At 35.3% G+C, this 17,479-nt stretch overlaps 1 protein-coding gene, 1 long non-coding RNA gene and 1 pseudogene across 9 annotated transcripts; all 3 read left to right on the forward strand.

Moving 5' to 3' along the window:
* The first annotated feature begins 244 nt into the window (after nt 1-244).
* On the forward strand, nt 245-1,069 carry LOC100536206 (uncharacterized; annotated as a pseudogene).
* Nucleotides 1,070-2,674: 1,605 nt separating this feature from the next.
* Nucleotides 2,675-10,129, forward strand: LOC137487321 (uncharacterized). 8 transcript variants are annotated; one of them, XR_011016638.2, is made up of 8 exons: nt 2,675-2,779; nt 5,251-5,733; nt 6,114-6,181; nt 7,772-7,829; nt 7,919-8,012; nt 8,136-8,293; nt 8,389-8,484; nt 8,659-8,898. It is a non-coding gene; the product is annotated as an uncharacterized lncRNA (long non-coding RNA). The 8 variants fall into 8 exon arrangements; XR_012384438.1 differs by lacking the exons at nt 2,675-2,779; nt 5,251-5,733 and adding exons at nt 6,744-6,816; nt 9,513-10,129 and having other exon boundaries at nt 6,137-6,181; nt 8,659-8,776; XR_012384440.1 differs by lacking the exons at nt 2,675-2,779; nt 5,251-5,733 and adding exons at nt 6,744-6,816; nt 9,513-9,666 and having other exon boundaries at nt 6,137-6,181; nt 8,659-8,788.
* Nucleotides 10,130-10,526: 397 nt separating this feature from the next.
* On the forward strand, nt 10,527-12,445 carry LOC100331417 (uncharacterized; the record flags this gene model as incomplete). The annotated part of the gene is made up of 1 exon (XM_021478559.3): nt 10,527-12,445. A coding segment is annotated over one exon (750 nt), but the record flags the coding sequence as incomplete, so codon positions are not given.
* Nucleotides 12,446-17,479: the final 5,034 nt, after the last annotated feature.

The raw sequence follows: 17,479 nt of genomic DNA on the forward strand, positions 1-17,479 counted from the left end.
AACAGAAGCCAAAAAATAAAATAACAAGTAAATAACAGGGTGAGAATGTGGTAAAATCTGTAAAATGTGGTAAAAATCGGGTGAGGGCTTTTCATTTTCTGAATTACTTTTCAAAAAACTGTGATTGGGTTTAGGGAAGGGGTGGGTCAATAGGTGTTTTTAAAAACACTATTGGCTGGGTTTAGGGAAGGGGTGGGTCGATAGGTTCTTTTAAAAGCAATATTGGTTTGGGGAATAATATAATTACAACAACTACAACAATGTACTGCAGTTTGCTTAAACTATGGAGATGTACAAGCTTTTGGGCGTACAGCATGTGGTCTTATATAAAACCAGCTGTGGAAAAGACCTAGAGAAGCTTCTGAAATATTATGAATCAGAAGGGATATTGGAGATTGTTTCTTGGCCTATCAATAAGTTTCTGAATCCATCCTCCGGCTGGAATTTTCAGGAACATAAGGGTGATCTCCATTATTATGGTCAGTTAGTAACACTCAACGAGTGCATCTACAGGCACATGTATCAATCCAAATATGTTCTACTGAATGACATTGATGAGATCATCATGCCGTACAAACACACTAATTTACAGGCCCTTATGGAGTACCTCCAGTCTACTCACCCTGGTGCAAGTGTATTCCATGTTAAAAGCCATTTATTCCCCACAACACAGTTTGAGGAGAGCGGGAAGTTCAAGCGAAAAGAATGGAATAATATTCCTGGAGTAAACATCATGGAGCATATCTACAGAGCACCAGAACCAAAGAACGTTTACAATCCCGCAAAGATGATCATAAATCCAAGAAAGGTGGAGCAGACCTCAGTACATTCCTCTTTGAAACATTCTGGATATTATTGCTTTGTAGCTTTTGATGTGTCTAGGATGATACATGTGAGAGAACCCTTTCAGAATGGTGCAAATCTTACAAAAGAGCAATTGTTGGTAGATAAAAGAGTCTGGGACTTTAAGCATGAACTGATACCCAATGTTGACCGGACTTTGAAACTTTCAGGTTTTTTAACATGATTTTACAAGAAGTATGCAAAATTGATCAATTGTAAATCAGAGTTTTATAACTATGAAGAGAACCAAAGTAAAGTTAAACTGATTAGTCCCGTATTGCCAACACAATCTCACGGCAATTCGTAACTTTTTCATTTAGTGGCTAATTCGTATGAATTCGTACGATCTAATTCGTACAATTTAGTACGATTTGCTTATCCCCCAATGACGGTTGGGGTTAGGGGTGGGGTCAGGTGCCACGCCTCCTTTTTAAACTCGTACCATTTCGTACGACTGAACTCGTACGAATTCGTACGAATTAGCCATTAAACTGGCAAAACGTAAAATACTTACGTTTTCTCGTGAGATCAGGCTGGTATTGCTGATATGCTGTCTGTCCCATTAAATTTTCTGTCATTGTTTGTACCTAGTATAGTTATGCTAACTCTACCCTTTTCCTTCTGGAGTTGTTCACAATCAATTGTTCACAATCTACAGAGTTACTTACAGTATGTACTACAGAGTTGTGCATACGTACTATACATGTACATACATACAACCATTGTTTATTTTCTTGTTTTCAAAAGGAGACATTTATATTTTTACTTGTCAACAATTAATTGTTCATAAAAGCAGTTTATTTAAATGTGTACTATTAGTAAACATCTTTACAACAAACAAAAATAAAAAACAAAACAAAAGTATTGATCTTATTTCGCCTTGGCATGTGTAAGAAAGCAATATTTTTCCCCTTTGCTTATTGGGAAATAAGGAATAATATTTGTTTGCTCTACAAAAGCATACATAAACGGCTAATTTGCAGATGTTTTTACAGTGTAATTTAAAATAGATGTGATATATTTCAACCTTAAAATAGAACGTGGATGCAAATCTATATCTATTATTAAAAAAACATTAATGAGGACATCACTCTAATAGTGTTTATTTGTACAGCTTTACAAGTTTTATACAGCTTCTCAAATATAGCTATGATGAGAAGGAGGGGGTATTGGTCGGTTGATCAGTCAGTCAAATAGTCAGTTGACAGCAGCCTCTGGTGGATTTACGTGAGAACAGCAGGCGCAAATGGCACTCGCAAGAAATTTGTGATCTGAAAAAGCATACAGAGCACCCTCTGGTAAATTTGCGAAAACAAAAATTACAAAAAACGTACCTTTTGAGACGTATTTTGCTCTTTGCAGAAATTTTTATAAGGGTACGTAATCAGAATGAGCCTGAGTTGCATACTTCATATGTTTATTTGCTATTCACATCTTAAAATGCACATAAATCTGTCCATGAAAGGATTGAGTTGGGTCATTCTGTTTTTTTATAACCTGATTTTTTAATATGTTGTTTTTGTTAAGTTTAAACAGCTTGTCTTTATACTGTAAATGATTTACATATAACATCTCACTTTTTTATTTCTTTAGAAAACATCCTTTTTAATATCTCACGAGGTCAACGTTTCTGTGCCAAGACAGACGATAACAGATACATAAAGACCACAACAACAAAAACTTATTTTGCTTTTGCAATGGCATCAATCACTACAAGTGACACAGTGAGTGCTATGACCACCTTGTATACACTGTGAGCTAATAATCAAGCTAAGAGGGCTGTTCCTAAGATATATGGAGATTTATGACTGCTGCTATCAAGGTGTACATTTTGTCCAGTTCCTGTTACCACAGGTAATGTTTCCTTCTTAACAGTCTAGATAGAATCATACATGTGGATATTTCCTGTTAAGCAATGGTGTCGTTGTGACAAAAGGTACTGTATCTCTTTTTCATCTTATTTGACCGTTTTTATGTAGCATTCTTCTTACAAGTTAAGAGTTTCTAAATATTTGCTAAAGCGCCAGAAGCTCATATGAACAGATATGAATTTTTAGGGACTTGTAACTGTTCAGTTGTGATCATTCTAACAGTCTAACCTTGATCACATTTCAATGATGTGTTTGTTAGATTTTGTGATGGTATACTAAAAAATAATTTACCAAAAAGTTTAACCCATTTTCATAATGGTGAAAAAAACCTTGCCTAATCCTAATCACACTTATTATTATGTATTCTTAATCTGGGTTTAATATATATATAGACTAGCTGTCTAATTTGGCCACAATTTGGCCATTTAGAACTTACTAGCTAAAACTAAAATGTCAGAAGTCACAGCTTATGAAACTTGTGCACCAAAATATTGTGTTATAATAGTAATAATAGTATTACGTGATCATAAAATTCTTTTTATGTGCCTTTCAAGTAAGTATGACCAACGGTTAATGTTTGTCACGGAAACCTAAAGGTTTCAAGAAGACATTTGGACATTTCTTTTTTTTTTTTTTTGTACAAAAGGTTCTGACAATGTGTTTTGGCTGTATAAGTATTAACTGTAAGCACAATGAAGCAGCCCATGTCAGACATCTCAAAGAAAAGAGATGACTGTTCATTTTTGAGATCAATACAGCAGTCTAATCACCATTCAGGCTAAAGTTCACTTCAAGATCAAACATCTTGAGTCAATGAGTTTGAATCACTCATTCACTCACTCTCATCCACTATCATTTGCTTAGTTCCTGATTTAACCACATTGGAATTAATTGACAATTAATCTGACATACACTAGCAGTCAAAACTTTGGGGTCAGTAGGATTTTTAAATGTTTTAAAATAAGCTTCTCCTGCTCACCAAGGTTGCATTTATTATCAAAAATACAGAAAAAATGGTAAAATAGCGAAATGTTATTGTACTATAAAATAACAGTTTAGTTTATAATTTAATTGAATAATTTATTCCAGTGATTTTAAAGATGAATTTTCAGCTTCATTACTCCAGTCTTAAGAGTCACATGATCCTTCAGAAATCACTTCAATATTAATTAATATTATTATCAATTATATGGAGATTTATGACTGATTTATGACTGCTGCTATCGTGTTGTCCAGTTCCTGTTAGACTGTTACCACAGGTATTGTTTCCTTCTTTACATTCTAGATATGATCCTTCAGAAATCACTCTAATATTACTTAATATTATTATTCATTCATCATTTTCTTTTTGGCTTACTTCCTTTATTATCTGAGTTTGTCACAGCGGATTGAACTGCCAACTTATACAGCATAAATTTTACGCAGCAGATGTAATAAATATTTAACAACATACATTTTTTTTAACATTTAATAAATGCTGTCTTGATGAACAGAATAATTTTCTTTAAAAAAAAATAAAAGCATAAAAAACTGACCGCAAACTTTTGACTGGTAGTGTATGTTTTATGTGGTTTAGCCACATCCCAGCTGAAACAATAGCCATACACTCTCTCATTTACACATACACTCATATACTACAGCCAATTTTGTTAACCAAATTAACCTATACCACATGTTTGTAAGGGAGATATTTAATCAAAACAATGATGTATTGGGAATTTATATTGCTTTAAAAAACATTTTGGTTTTAAAAATCTTCCATTTCACTTAATGAGTTTTTAGTTGAATTCTCTCCATAGAGTTTGAATGCAAGCATAAATACCATCAATTGAGGTTCAAAAATAGCTTATACTCATAAAATGCAGCTGTTTTTTTTTTTTTTTTTTGCAGCGATGCAAGCCATAGATGAAGTATATTGGGTTTTCACAAACAACAATACTCAACAAAAATACTACTTATTTTCGTGTAATACCCCAGTTCACAGGGTATGAATAAAATGTTCATGAGTTAAAGTGAAACTGCCGAACTGCGGGTAAAGTCACCCAAAACAACAGGATACTCTTACATGAAAGCACTTCACGTAAACACCTTAATTATATTATTGTCTATTAAGGCAAATAACTAGATTACAGATGTCCATATAAGAGTAGTCAGTAGTGTCTTCGAAGCAAGTGAAACATCCAGAAGGGCATCTTGCTGATTTGATTCAGAAGGGCATTTTTTTGTCAGACGGCTCATCTGTCAGGTATCCATCTGCACTAAACTATCAAAGTGAAAGTGATCATAGCTTGCGTGGAATAGACCCAGCTCCCAACCCAACTTTGAGAATAGATTAATGGCGATATTTTTTAAAATTGCGCGATAAGAGTTTTGCGTTAACGCAGCATGTGCTTTTGAAAACACTATTGGTTGGGTTTAGGGAAGAAGGAGGGAGGGTCAGTCGATCAGGCAGTTTTACAAGATGTATAGGCTATATGAACATTCATATGATGCAGATCACAGATTTTCTGACATTCATCTTTGCTTCAATCTACAGGAACAAAAGGGGAAGATGGATAAAAGCACACTGAAAATGAGTGTTGCTCTATCAAGCACCATTGTTATTTTTTTCACACTGCTTTTGGCATACACTGGCATTAAACCTCTTCACCCATACATGCCTCCTTTATATAAAGTTGCCAAAAAAAGTCTATCATCAATTACACCCATCGAAGATTCAGAGCATTTCATGGTGTCTGCGTTTATTGACCACAGACTGGGTGGGGCCATTCGAGTCATCAGCATAATCAAGAGAAACAGTCTTCAGCCACTTTACTGTGTTTACTGTAGCACTGAACATGACTGCAAAACTGTTGCGACTGAAGTCCAAGTACACACAGATCATTTTGGCTTCCCGTTTCACGTCGCAGATGTGATTTGTAAAGGCAACAATATGCAATATGCAAGTCGTGTCACCATCACAACTCAAGAAAACACATCCAACCTCAAGCTGAAGTATCTGCCGATTAATAATAAGGAGGTCAAAAACACTTTCAAGTTTAACTTCACTGTTTGCTTCTCCAGCCTTTTTGGAAACTACAACAATGTACTGCAGTTTGCTCAAACTATGGAGATGTACAAGCTTTTGGGCGTACAGCATGTGGTCTTATACACTGTAAACCCTAATGCTGTAACTAATTAATTGAGTTGAGTTCTATTAACTTAAATCATTAAAATTCGTTTATCTTAATTAACCTTGATGAGTATTTAGAACTTTTTCTTATTTTTGAGTTTGAAAAAATTTAATCTTTTAAGTAAGGTGAACAATTCTGCTGGGTTTAATCTATACAAAATGTCTCTTTAAAGTTTCATTAACTCAAATTCTGTCAGCCTAGTGATTTTGCGTCTGACGTCATCCAGGTTCACGTACGTGCTCATGCTTCATTCGTTTTTTTCAAGATGGCGGATCGGCCTCGCTTCACACTACAGTAAGTAAAATTTTTACAAATCCAAGAAATATTAAATGTATGTTTTAATTAATATAATCACAGTAACAGTTCAATGTAATGTAGAGTTAATCAGGGTGCGTTTACATGTCGTACATTACAGAAAACATGTTTAGCCTCACTTGTTGCTAACTAACGTTAACATTACTGTTTAAAAAGTTAGAATCAGTGCAATGTTAGCGTTAGTTGTAATGTGTTAACTCTGAATTTTAACAGAGTGTGATAAAGACAAAAAATATTTAAAATCGGCAGATTACATTTTTCAAAAAAATTTCAATCTTGGCGCGAGTATGCCTTTTCTCAGCCTGTGCTGAAGTTGTCATGGAGACGTGCGCTCTCACAACCGCATGTCATGGCGCTGCGCTGAACTCCATCCAGTGTGTGAATGTGGTATTATCTTCGCGATCTGTAGGCACTTCGGAAACGAAAGGCGCAAGAAACGTAACGTTAATCATAACTCAAATGATCTCCGCCTAAACACTTAACGGTATTTTCTGATGACGCGCAAAAACGTAGTCTCAAAACTTAACTCTGTCACACGCAGCTTGTTGCTTGCTGATCCATGTATGAGGATAGCCTGACGGAGAACATTTAAGCTGCGCTCCTCCCCTGAGCAGGTACAGAGCAGAGCTTCATTTTACACTACCACATTGAGGTAAAGTTGGTTTTATATTCATACATTCATTTAGTAACAACTTGTGACTCGCTCCATAAATTGTTTACCATGGTACTTTGTCTATTCGTTCTGAAATCACATGCAAGTATGACATGAAAACAACATTACACTAAATGCACTATTTTTTTTGACTGAACAATGTTGTACTTTGAAAGTCATTGGCTGCTAATATGATTTCACCATTAAGAATATGCAAAAATTACCTTTCTGAAATTACATTATTAAGGAGAAAGTCTGAATGTGTAAATATAAAACTAACTTTACCTCAATCACCAGCACTGATCAACACTTAATATTTCCTCGCGTTTAAGACGACATCTCTGCATATCAATGATTACCTGATTAATGCGATCAGTTAAATGAGTTTAAATGTCATTTAGGTCAAATGTATTTTAAAGGTATGATAAAAGTTTTTTTTTTTTCAATCTATTTTTTAAAATGTCTACTCTGGAGAGAATATAAACAGCCTAAAAAACAAAGTATGCATATCTATAACACATTAATACAAAATTATGTTATTAAATAAAATAGTAACAAAACAAAATATTCAAGAAGTGGTAAACAAGACAGTTTTCTGATGTGCAAATTTTGTAGCTTAAAATATATTTATATCTTAAAAATATAAATATTTTAGTCTATATATTTTTACATCATTAGACAGTAAGGTAAGTTTTGTTATTTCTAGCTTTTAAAATCAGGCCTTAAATTTCTTTGTCGTCCTATTCAGTTTTAGAAATTTCAATACTGTTTAAATTAAATCTGTGTTCATCGAATTAAAGCAACTAACATGATAATCAGCTCTATTGCTAACCGTTTTGGAGGTTAACGTTAGACATCAGGCAATTGTACTACTTCCACTCTCAGCTAAATGACACTGTGACTTTGTGTACATACAGAATTGAAGGTCAGGTGTTGCTGACTACAGATAGGTTCTTAAATGGAGGCATGTGAAAGGTGGGTAAAATATTTATTTTGTACTACTATGCCTGGCATATCCAGATAAAATAAATATTACAGTGTATTTATCAATGATACTTTTGCAGCAAGGAAAGTGAAACTTCAGCTAGACCTTGAGTTCAATTTACAACATGAAGATCCTGCTTTCAACATCTGATCAACACCTGATTTTCATCTGAGGTAAAAAATAGATAAGTAAATGAAACATAATAATAATATTAATACATTTTTTCTAGAATTGTATATTTTGTGGTGTGGGTTTGTTTTATGAAATTCTCTCTTGTTTCTTTTTGCTGTTTGCAGAGTACCAACATGTTACAAATGAGAATTTTCCCCACAAATTCTTTGCAAAACTGGACCACCACCTATTTCATTTGATGACAATTTTAAGGCAAACAGCATCCAAAACTGGCAAGACAGCAGATACCCTGGCTAATCTTTTAAAGGTTTATGATGAGCAGGTATGTTTGGGGTCACGTGTTAAAGTATACATTAAAATATAATTTGAATTATTATTATTTTTTTAATTTTTAAAAAATTGATTCTTGATTTCCAGGAACTGAATGATGTCAGTTCATGACGGACTACTGTTATCAGAGGTCTTTTGGTCTTGCTGCGTGAGCGTGACTTAAGATTCTTTAGGAACACCATGGTAAGACTTCATTCATTCTTTTCACAATTAGGCATGTTTAATGAAAAGATGAAAGTTTTGAAAACTTTTACTTAAAAACATATTTGTAATCAAGAATAGTTGATGAATCATATAATATTGGCTCAGTCATTTTGATACTGTCCTTACATTAATATCCTTGAATTATATTTTTAGATTGATAATCCTGCTGACTGAAGAAGCTTTATTGGCCCTGCATTCACTGAGGGTCTCTGTTGTCCTGAAGAATGAATTGGACACCACCCACAGCACACTTCCAGACCTTTCTTGTCTTGTATGGATTAATGTATGCTCTTCACATAATATATAGTAAAGGACTTTGAACTTGTGCAAAAAGTTTTGCTTGGCATGGATGATGGAAAATAAAAAGTCTCGTAGCATGGAAACCTTAAAGAATGAGTTAATGTAGAGCTTTTTTTTTTTTTTTTTTTAACTTTTAACTCTCTGGGGTAGTAACTTCAAAACATTTATTTACCTTTAATTGGTAAATATGCATTTTATTATATATAGGGATAGTTTGTCCAAATGTAAAATTCTGTCATTTACTAACTCTTCACTTGTCCCAAACCTGCTTGAATTTCTTGCTTCTGTTGAACACAAAAGTTAAGTAAAGCTGACAACCTGTAACCACTGACTTTCTAATAGGAAAACAAATACTGTGGAAATCGGTGGTTACAGGTCTCAGCTTTTTTTTTTTTTTTGGTCAAAAATAACCTTTTAAGTGTTCAACAGAAGAAAGAAACTCAAACAGGTTTGGAATAAGTAAATGACAGAATCATAGTTCAACCAAGACTGAATATATATATATATATATATTGTAACGAGCGCACACATGCCACGTCGCCCTGGTCGCTAATTCAACCCAGCTGGACCATCATCAACACAGGATCGTTCATAGCTGGACGTCATCAAGTGGAGAGGCATATAAACCAAGCCCACGCAAGGAGAAGATGAGCTTCATTCACCCAATGACTCCATGCGCTAACGCTTGTCTCTCTGTCTCTCCACAGCAGACTCCAGCTCGTGACAATCCCACATCCGACTACTCACTGTCCTTCACTTACTTCCCGGAGCACCAGAGCACCTCACCTTGAAGAAGAGCACCGTTTACACCCCATTCACGTTGTAAATAAAGCACCCTCCGGGGACTTGTCTGTAAACTTATCCAACTGTGTCGCTGTTTTCCCTCTGCCTCGCTACAATATATATATATATATATAATCTGCTCTCCGTTAAACAGAAATTGGGGGAAAAAATAAATGGGGGCGAATAATTCTGACTTCAACGAGATATATATATATACAGTTTCTGTGTAGTTTACACTAAACGAGTCACTTCACAGAATGTGCACTTATTATTTTTTTTAACGAATGCCTTAAGAGTAAGTTTTACACTTATTAATGTATTATTAAATTTTATTAAACTTATAGTTGTTTTTTCTTGAGGCTCTTATGTCTGATATCATATTTGCATTGTGGGTAATTTTTATCAATTTCAGAATAGTGTTCATTTTCAATCTCTTTATGTCTAATAGTTTTTATCGTTTTAAGACATTTGTAATTGCATAGGAGACAAATTTGAAAGTACTGTTGGACATTTTTTCTTTAACAATAAATGTCTAAAATGGTATTGTCTGTGTGTTTTAAATTACAGATTTATTTTGACAGATTTATGGGGTTTAAAGATTAAAATAATGGCTAATTTTATTTGTGAAACTGACGATGGAGAAGTTAATTTTAAATGCTATCAAAATGTATGAGCTGGGTGATTTAAGTATTTAAAGTTGAAAGAAATTAAAGCAATTAAGTTAATTGGTATTAAAATGTATGAGCTGGGTGACTAAGTATTTAAAGTTTGGAAAAATTAAAACAATTAAGTTAATTGCAATTAAAACGTATAAGCTGAGTAACTTGGGTATTTTAAGTTGAGTGAAGTGTCTTGCATGAGTACAACAAACTCAAAACTTAATGTTTCTGGTTACTTAAAATAGATAATTTCATAACTTAAAAAATTTGACGTAACTGATTACCTCAAATTTTTTGAGTTTTGTCAACTTATTCGGGATTACAGTGTATAAAACCAGCTGTGGAAAAGACCTAGAGAAGCTTCTGAAATATTATGAATCAGAAGGGATATTGGAGATTGTTTCTTGGCCTATCAATAAGTTTCTGAATCCATCCTCAGGCTGGAATTTTCAGGAACATAAGGGTGATCTCCATTATTATGGTCAGTTAGTAACACTCAACGAGTGCATCTACAGGCACATGTATCAATCCAAATATGTTCTACTGAATGACATTGATGAGATCATCATGCCGTACAAACACAATAATTTACAGGCCCTTATGGAGTACCTCCAGTCTACTCACCCTGGTGCAAGTGTATTCCATGTTAAAAGCCATTTATTCCCCACAACACAGTTTGAGGAGAGCAGGAAGTTCAAGCGAAAAGAATGGAATAATATTCCTGGAGTAAACATCATGGAGCATATCTACAGAGCACCAGAACCAAAGAACGTTTACAATCCCGCAAAGATGATCATAAATCCAAGAAAGGTGGAGCAGACCTCAGTACATTCCTCTTTGAAATATTCCGGATATTATTGCTTTGTAGCTTTTGATGTGTCTAGGATGATACATGTGAGAGAACCCTTTCAGAATGGTGCAAATCTTACAAAAGAGCAATTGTTGGTAGATAAAAGAGTGTGGGACTTTAAGCATGAACTGATACCCAATGTTGACCGGACTTTGAAACTTTCAGGTTTTTTAACTTGATTTTACAAGAAGTATGCAAAATGGATCAATTGTAAATCAGAGTTTTATAACTACAGTATGAAGAGAACCTGATAATAACTATGAAGTTAAACTGATTAGTCCCGTATTGCTGATATGCTGTCTGTCACTTTAAATTTTCTGTCGTTGTTTGTACCTAGTATAGTTATGTTAACTCTACCTTTTTCCTTTTGGAGTTGTTCACAATCAATTGTTCACAATCTACAGAGTTACTTACAGTATGTACTACAGAGTTGTGCATACGTACTATACATGTACATACATACAACCATTGTTTATTTTCTTGTTTTCAAAAGGAGAAATTTATATTTTTACTTGTCAACAATTAATTGTTCATAAAAGCAGTTTATTTAAATGTGTACTATTAGTAAACATCTTTACAACAAACAAAAATAAAAAACAAAACAAAAGTATTGATCTTATTTCGCCTTGGCATGTGTAAGAAAGCTCTTTTCTGCAATATTTTTAAAACCGTTTCCTTTGCTCATGGGGAAATTAGGAATAATATTTGTTTGCTCTACAAAAGCATAAATAAACGGCTAATTTGCGGATGTTTTTACAATGTGATTTAAAATAGAAGTGATATATTTTAACCTTAAAATAGATTGTGGATGCAAATCTATATCTATTATTAAAAAACATTAATGAGGGCATCACTCTAATAGTGTTTATTTGTACAGCTTTAAAAGTTTTATACAGCTTCTCAAATATAGCTATGATGAGACAAAATCATCTTTTAGTATACAGTTGAAGTCAGAATTATTAGCCCCCTTGTTTATTTTTACAAAATAGTTATAATAACTTATTTTTTAATAACTAATTTATTTTATCTTTGCCATGAGGACAGTAAATATTCTACTAGATATTTTTAAGACACTTCTTTGCAGCTTAAAGTGAAATTTAAAGGCTTAACTAGGTTAATTACATTCACTAGGCAGGTTAGGGTAATTAGGCAAGTTATTGTATAACGATGGTTTGTTTTGCAGTCTACTGAAAAAAATATAGCTTAAAGAGACTAATAATTTTGACCTTAAAATGGGCTTTAAAAAATGAAAAACTGCTTTTATTCTAGCCAAAATACAACAAATAAGTCTTTCTACAGAAGAAAAATATTATCAGACATACTGTGAACATTTCCTTGCTCTGTCAAATTTGGGAAATATTTAAAAAAGAGAAAACAATAATAATTCTGACTTCAACTGTATATGTAATGTATTAAAATAAACTTAATACATTAAAAAATATATAACATTTTAGGATAAACCAGTAATAATAAAATAATAATAATAATAATAATAATAATAATAATAATAATAATAATTTATTTTATAACAATGTCATATAAATTTAATAAATAAAAATATAAATATTTAATATATATCTCTCTCACTCCTCTCTCTCTCTCTCTTCATCCACTGGCAGGTTTAATCTGCTCCAGTAGTCTAGTCTGAATTAATGACAGTCCCATATTGCATGTTACATAAAGGCAGTCACGAGTAGATACTGCACAGTGCTAAGATGATCTGTGAACTCACCAAATGTCTCTCAATATGGATTAATTCATACAGTGCAGATGTAAAAACTACAAACCTGACTTATTTAAAAATAAATAAATATCTGCATTACAAGTCACAATGTGTTATTCTTCAGCATTAACATTTACTGTCAAAGAAATGACACATCAGCCTAAGTTACAGAAGAATAACAGCAGGAAAAAATGCCTCACCATAACCAAAATTTTTAAGTGTATACATAATAGGACTTAAAGTTTCCCCAGAAAAGGAAAATTCTGTAATTAATTATTCATCCTTATGTTGTTTCAATTCCCTATAGCTTTTGTTCTTCATCTGAACACAAATTAAGATATTTCAGATAAAATCCATGAGCTCTCTTATCCTTCATAGACAGCACTGGTTCTGAGATGGTGAAAGTTCAGAAAAGAAAACAAAAGACATTGTTTAAAACATTCAGTGGTTCAATTGTAAGCAAAGAAGCTTTTCTGTACCAAAGACTCTGTAAAAATGAATTTGTTTGCCTTTGTCTTTTGTATCAGATTAGGGTGAGTGTTTACAACGCACTGTAAAAAAAATCATAAATTAGCAGTTGTTCATATTTTGTGATAATTTTCCCATTTATTTATACTCTTAAAATGCATTATGGGACACTGATCTTTCTTCCAACAACTTTTAACCTTAAAAAGTTTGAAAAACTGACTTTTATTAACATTTTTAATAGTTTATTTTGGTGATATTTTGGTCTGAGTTTGTGTTAATGTTATGGTACAAATACCTTGTAATAAAGTACTAGTACATTTTGATTTTTTTTTTTTTTTGCAGACTTGTTTCTCTCTATTATTTCTTATACATTATATTATATACTAAAATGTCTATAAAAGTCACTTTGCTAAACTGTAGAGATGAATTTACAACATCAAAAGCCACTTCATCGCCATATCACTCTGCAGCCCAAGACTGGTTACTCACTGTAGTTAAACAGGGCTGAGCCTGATCAGTACCTGGATGAGAGACCACATGGGAAAGCTAGTTTGCTGCCGGAAGTGGTGTTAGTAAGGCCAGCAGGGGGGGCGCCCAAAGTGCGGTCTGTGTGGGTCCTAACACCCCAGTATAGTGATGGGGACTCTATACTGCTCACTGCTAAACGTCTTTCGGATGCGACGTTAAACCGAGGTCCTGACTCTCCGTAGTCGTTAAAAAATCCAGGATGTCCTTTGAAAAAGAGTAGGGGTTTAACCCTGGCATTCTGGCCTAATCTGCCCACTGGCCTCTGTCTTTCATGCCCCCCTAACCTAAACAAAGATTACTTCAATAGGGAATGTACATTTAAAACAGTGATGTGAACACATGTGGCAGACAGCCTGATATGATGCATGAAAGTCCACAATCTTTAAATGTCAGTGAAGAATTCTGCTTCAGCCATGACTAAAGGTCAGTTTGGACACAAGACTTCTCTAATGTGGAATCTGTGCAAGCAGTCAAATAAAATTTGCTTTGGTACGTTCCTCCAGTCATTCTAAGTTTGCACCCACACTGCGGAATATTTACCATGACGGAGAGAAACTGATCCACTTTAATATGAGAACAAACATGGATCTAACAGAATTGTAGCTTCTATGAAACAATCAATTTCTGCTTCAACATTGAAACTTACACTTGTGTGATGTGCGTGAAGCCTACGAAATGACAGCAGGACATTCTTTATGCAGGAAAAGCACTAAAATAACACACCAGTCTTCCAGTCTTCCTTATCCATGGCTGTACTCTGATGATATACACTGATAATGTGCCATTACTTCTCTCCCCAGAGATACTGAATTCATGATTTACAAGGATGGGAACATGGAAGAAAACAGAAAAAGGCGAAAGAGTGTTTTTTTGCATTTCATTATGCTCTCTCAAGCTTGCGAAAATATGTCAATTAACCAAACCATGTGAGGAAGTGAGTGCGTAAATGTGCCTTTTTGCCTGCAGGGACAGCACTTTTGCACTTCCGTTAAGGTTGATACATAAATTTATTAGCAGATGCACACATTATGTGGGACATTGATCTGGTTCATAAATATTAACCAGGTCATATGGAACATCAATTCATCCATATTCACACACACCCATATAAAATATACTCACACAAACCAAATGCACACACATACATTAGCAGCACACATGTAAACTTTTGAACCACTGTTATTATTAATAGTAATGTTTATGCATTCCAATTAAATGAGTTGCAAATCCAGTAGTGTAATAGAAAGAAAACAAACACATGTAATGTCTTGCCTTCTGTTTTTGCTGAGTAATTGGCCAACGCATTGAAAGATGGTGTTTCAAATAATAGCAGTGTTGATTTTAATGAGAGAAGGAATTAATTCTGAAGAAAACAGATGTCATTTCTGAAGTTTAATTCATGGGATAATTCAAATTAAAACTATTTAATTACATCAGTTTAAAATAATTTAGCTTTATAGTACCACTTTCCTTTATAACATCATTAAATTTTGTGGAAATGTGTGTGTGTGTGTGTGTGTGTGTGTGTGTGTGTGTGTGTGTGTGTGTGTGTGTGCGCGTGTGTTTAATGCCACTAATCCAGCAAATTCTTGGAACTGCAGTGATCAGCTCGTTGTATTAACCTGGCACCTTGTTAGAAAGGCTTGGTTTCCTAGCAGAACTGATAAGCAGAGTCTGTGATCTTACTTGTGGCCATTGTGTAAATCCAGACAAATCAATATTTACAGGCTGCAGGTCTGTTGTCGTCTCAGATGTTGTTTTTAATTGAACCATCTTTCAAAAAACAGCCTTTTTGCAGAATATAAAACCCATCGCACTGTGGATGTTGTGCAGTTGTGCATAAATGCAGGACAGCATCAGGGAAAACTAAAATAAAACAAATATATACACATTCAATTGATAACTTTTAACTGAAAGCAAAAATCATTTTTAAAGGGCATCTATGATGAAAATCATCTTTTGTAAGCTGTTAGGACAGCTACACAACCGTGTGTAGGTCATACTGGAGTGATTTAAAGACAATAAGTCTTTTTCTTTAATTTCCTGATCTCCCATTTTCAGGCCCACTGCAACCTGATGTAGGAGTGTGGTTTCCTCACCTACCGAATTGATTGACAGCCTCGTATTAACATGTAACGCGTATAATCATATTAACAAGACATGACATGCACAGCAACTGGAATTAAAAGATCTGTTCAGCGCTTTGTCATCATCAGTCATCATTAAATGTAATCAGGGCCGGAGCAAACTGAACTGCTGCTCTAGGCAAAGGACGGTCGCACCGCCCTCAACTCTAAAGTGAAAGCACGGGGTATTATACCTCACTAGACGCGGATATAACTGAGGGCGCGGGTGGTGAGGGTAGTGTCACGGATGATGCCCTCTCTATTCTGTTTCCCTACGCGGATATAGGGCGGGGTGGTGAGGGTAGTGTCGGGGACGCCGCCCTCTCTATTCGGCCGCCCTACGCGGATATAGGGCGTGGGTTGTGAGGGTAGTGTCTGGGACGCCGCCCTCTCTATTCTGCCGCCCTAGGCGTCCGCCTAGGTCGCCTCTATGGACGCGCTGGCCTTTTTTTCCCTGTGTGTGTGTGTGTGACTCATCATTGCAGCTTTACAACTAATACATCAAATAATCACTGGGAAAGTTCTTGGTGAGATCTGCTTCCTTCATGTCTGTCACTGTGCTGTTTATCTGATGCAGCCAGGGCAGAGATGAGATTGAGGCACACTTTGACAGACATGTGGGAACGGTGGGCGGGGAGAACTAGCATTAAAGGCACAGGCCACAAAAACAGCTACATTGTGCAGATATATCCAATGTTCTAAAAGACTTAATAAATAATCTGATGGGTGTTTTGGGCTGAAATTTTACAGACACATTCTGCAAACACAAAAGATTTATTTTAAATCTTGAAAAGGGGTAAAAAGGTGCATTTTACTCACATTTATTGAATATATATGGGTCAAAGACCAAATCAAGTTGTAACGAGGAGACTGACACGGAGGGATCCATTATGCAGTATTTAATAATCAAGCTCTCATTCACACACACAATATGCGCTAACGTGCAAACACACAACAGCAACAGTCTATGATGGATAAAGACTGGCGATGAACAGACACAGAGTGTTTTACCAGGCATAGATCGAGGGCAGGCTGCAAGTATCAGAGTCCGTGTATCAGGCGTGGGTCGTGGACAGGCAGCAAGCATCAGAGTCCGTATATCAGGCGCGGGTCGTGGGCAGGCAGAAGGCGAAGCAGAGTCAGGAACAGGCTGGAGTAATACACGAGGAATCAGGCAGGAATAACGCTCAGAAATGCTGGCCGGGGCTAAACAAGACTTCGCACTGACTGAGCGTTTGGAGCTGGCTTATAAAGGGTACGTGGGTCGTTAGCTAGATTCAGTTCAGGTGTGCTAGATCAGTGTAAGTGGATGATGTAATGCTTAGAAGTCCGGGGATGGTGGCCTCTGCTGGCCAGCGAGGGGAATGACTGGGACCGAGTCGGTGACAGAGCAAACCCCCCCCCCCCACCCCCACCCCCCCAACGAACGGCTCCTGAAGTAAGAAGAGTCTCAACGCCGGGGTCTTCCACGGGGGCGAGGGGCCGGCATATCCAGGTGCTGTAAGTGGAACTCATCCAGTAGTGTTGAGTAAAGAAT

The sequence above is a fragment of the Danio rerio genome, chromosome 8, assembly GCF_049306965.1.
Source record: "Danio rerio strain Tuebingen ecotype United States chromosome 8, GRCz12tu, whole genome shotgun sequence".
Taxonomy (NCBI): Eukaryota; Metazoa; Chordata; class Actinopteri; order Cypriniformes; family Danionidae; genus Danio; species Danio rerio.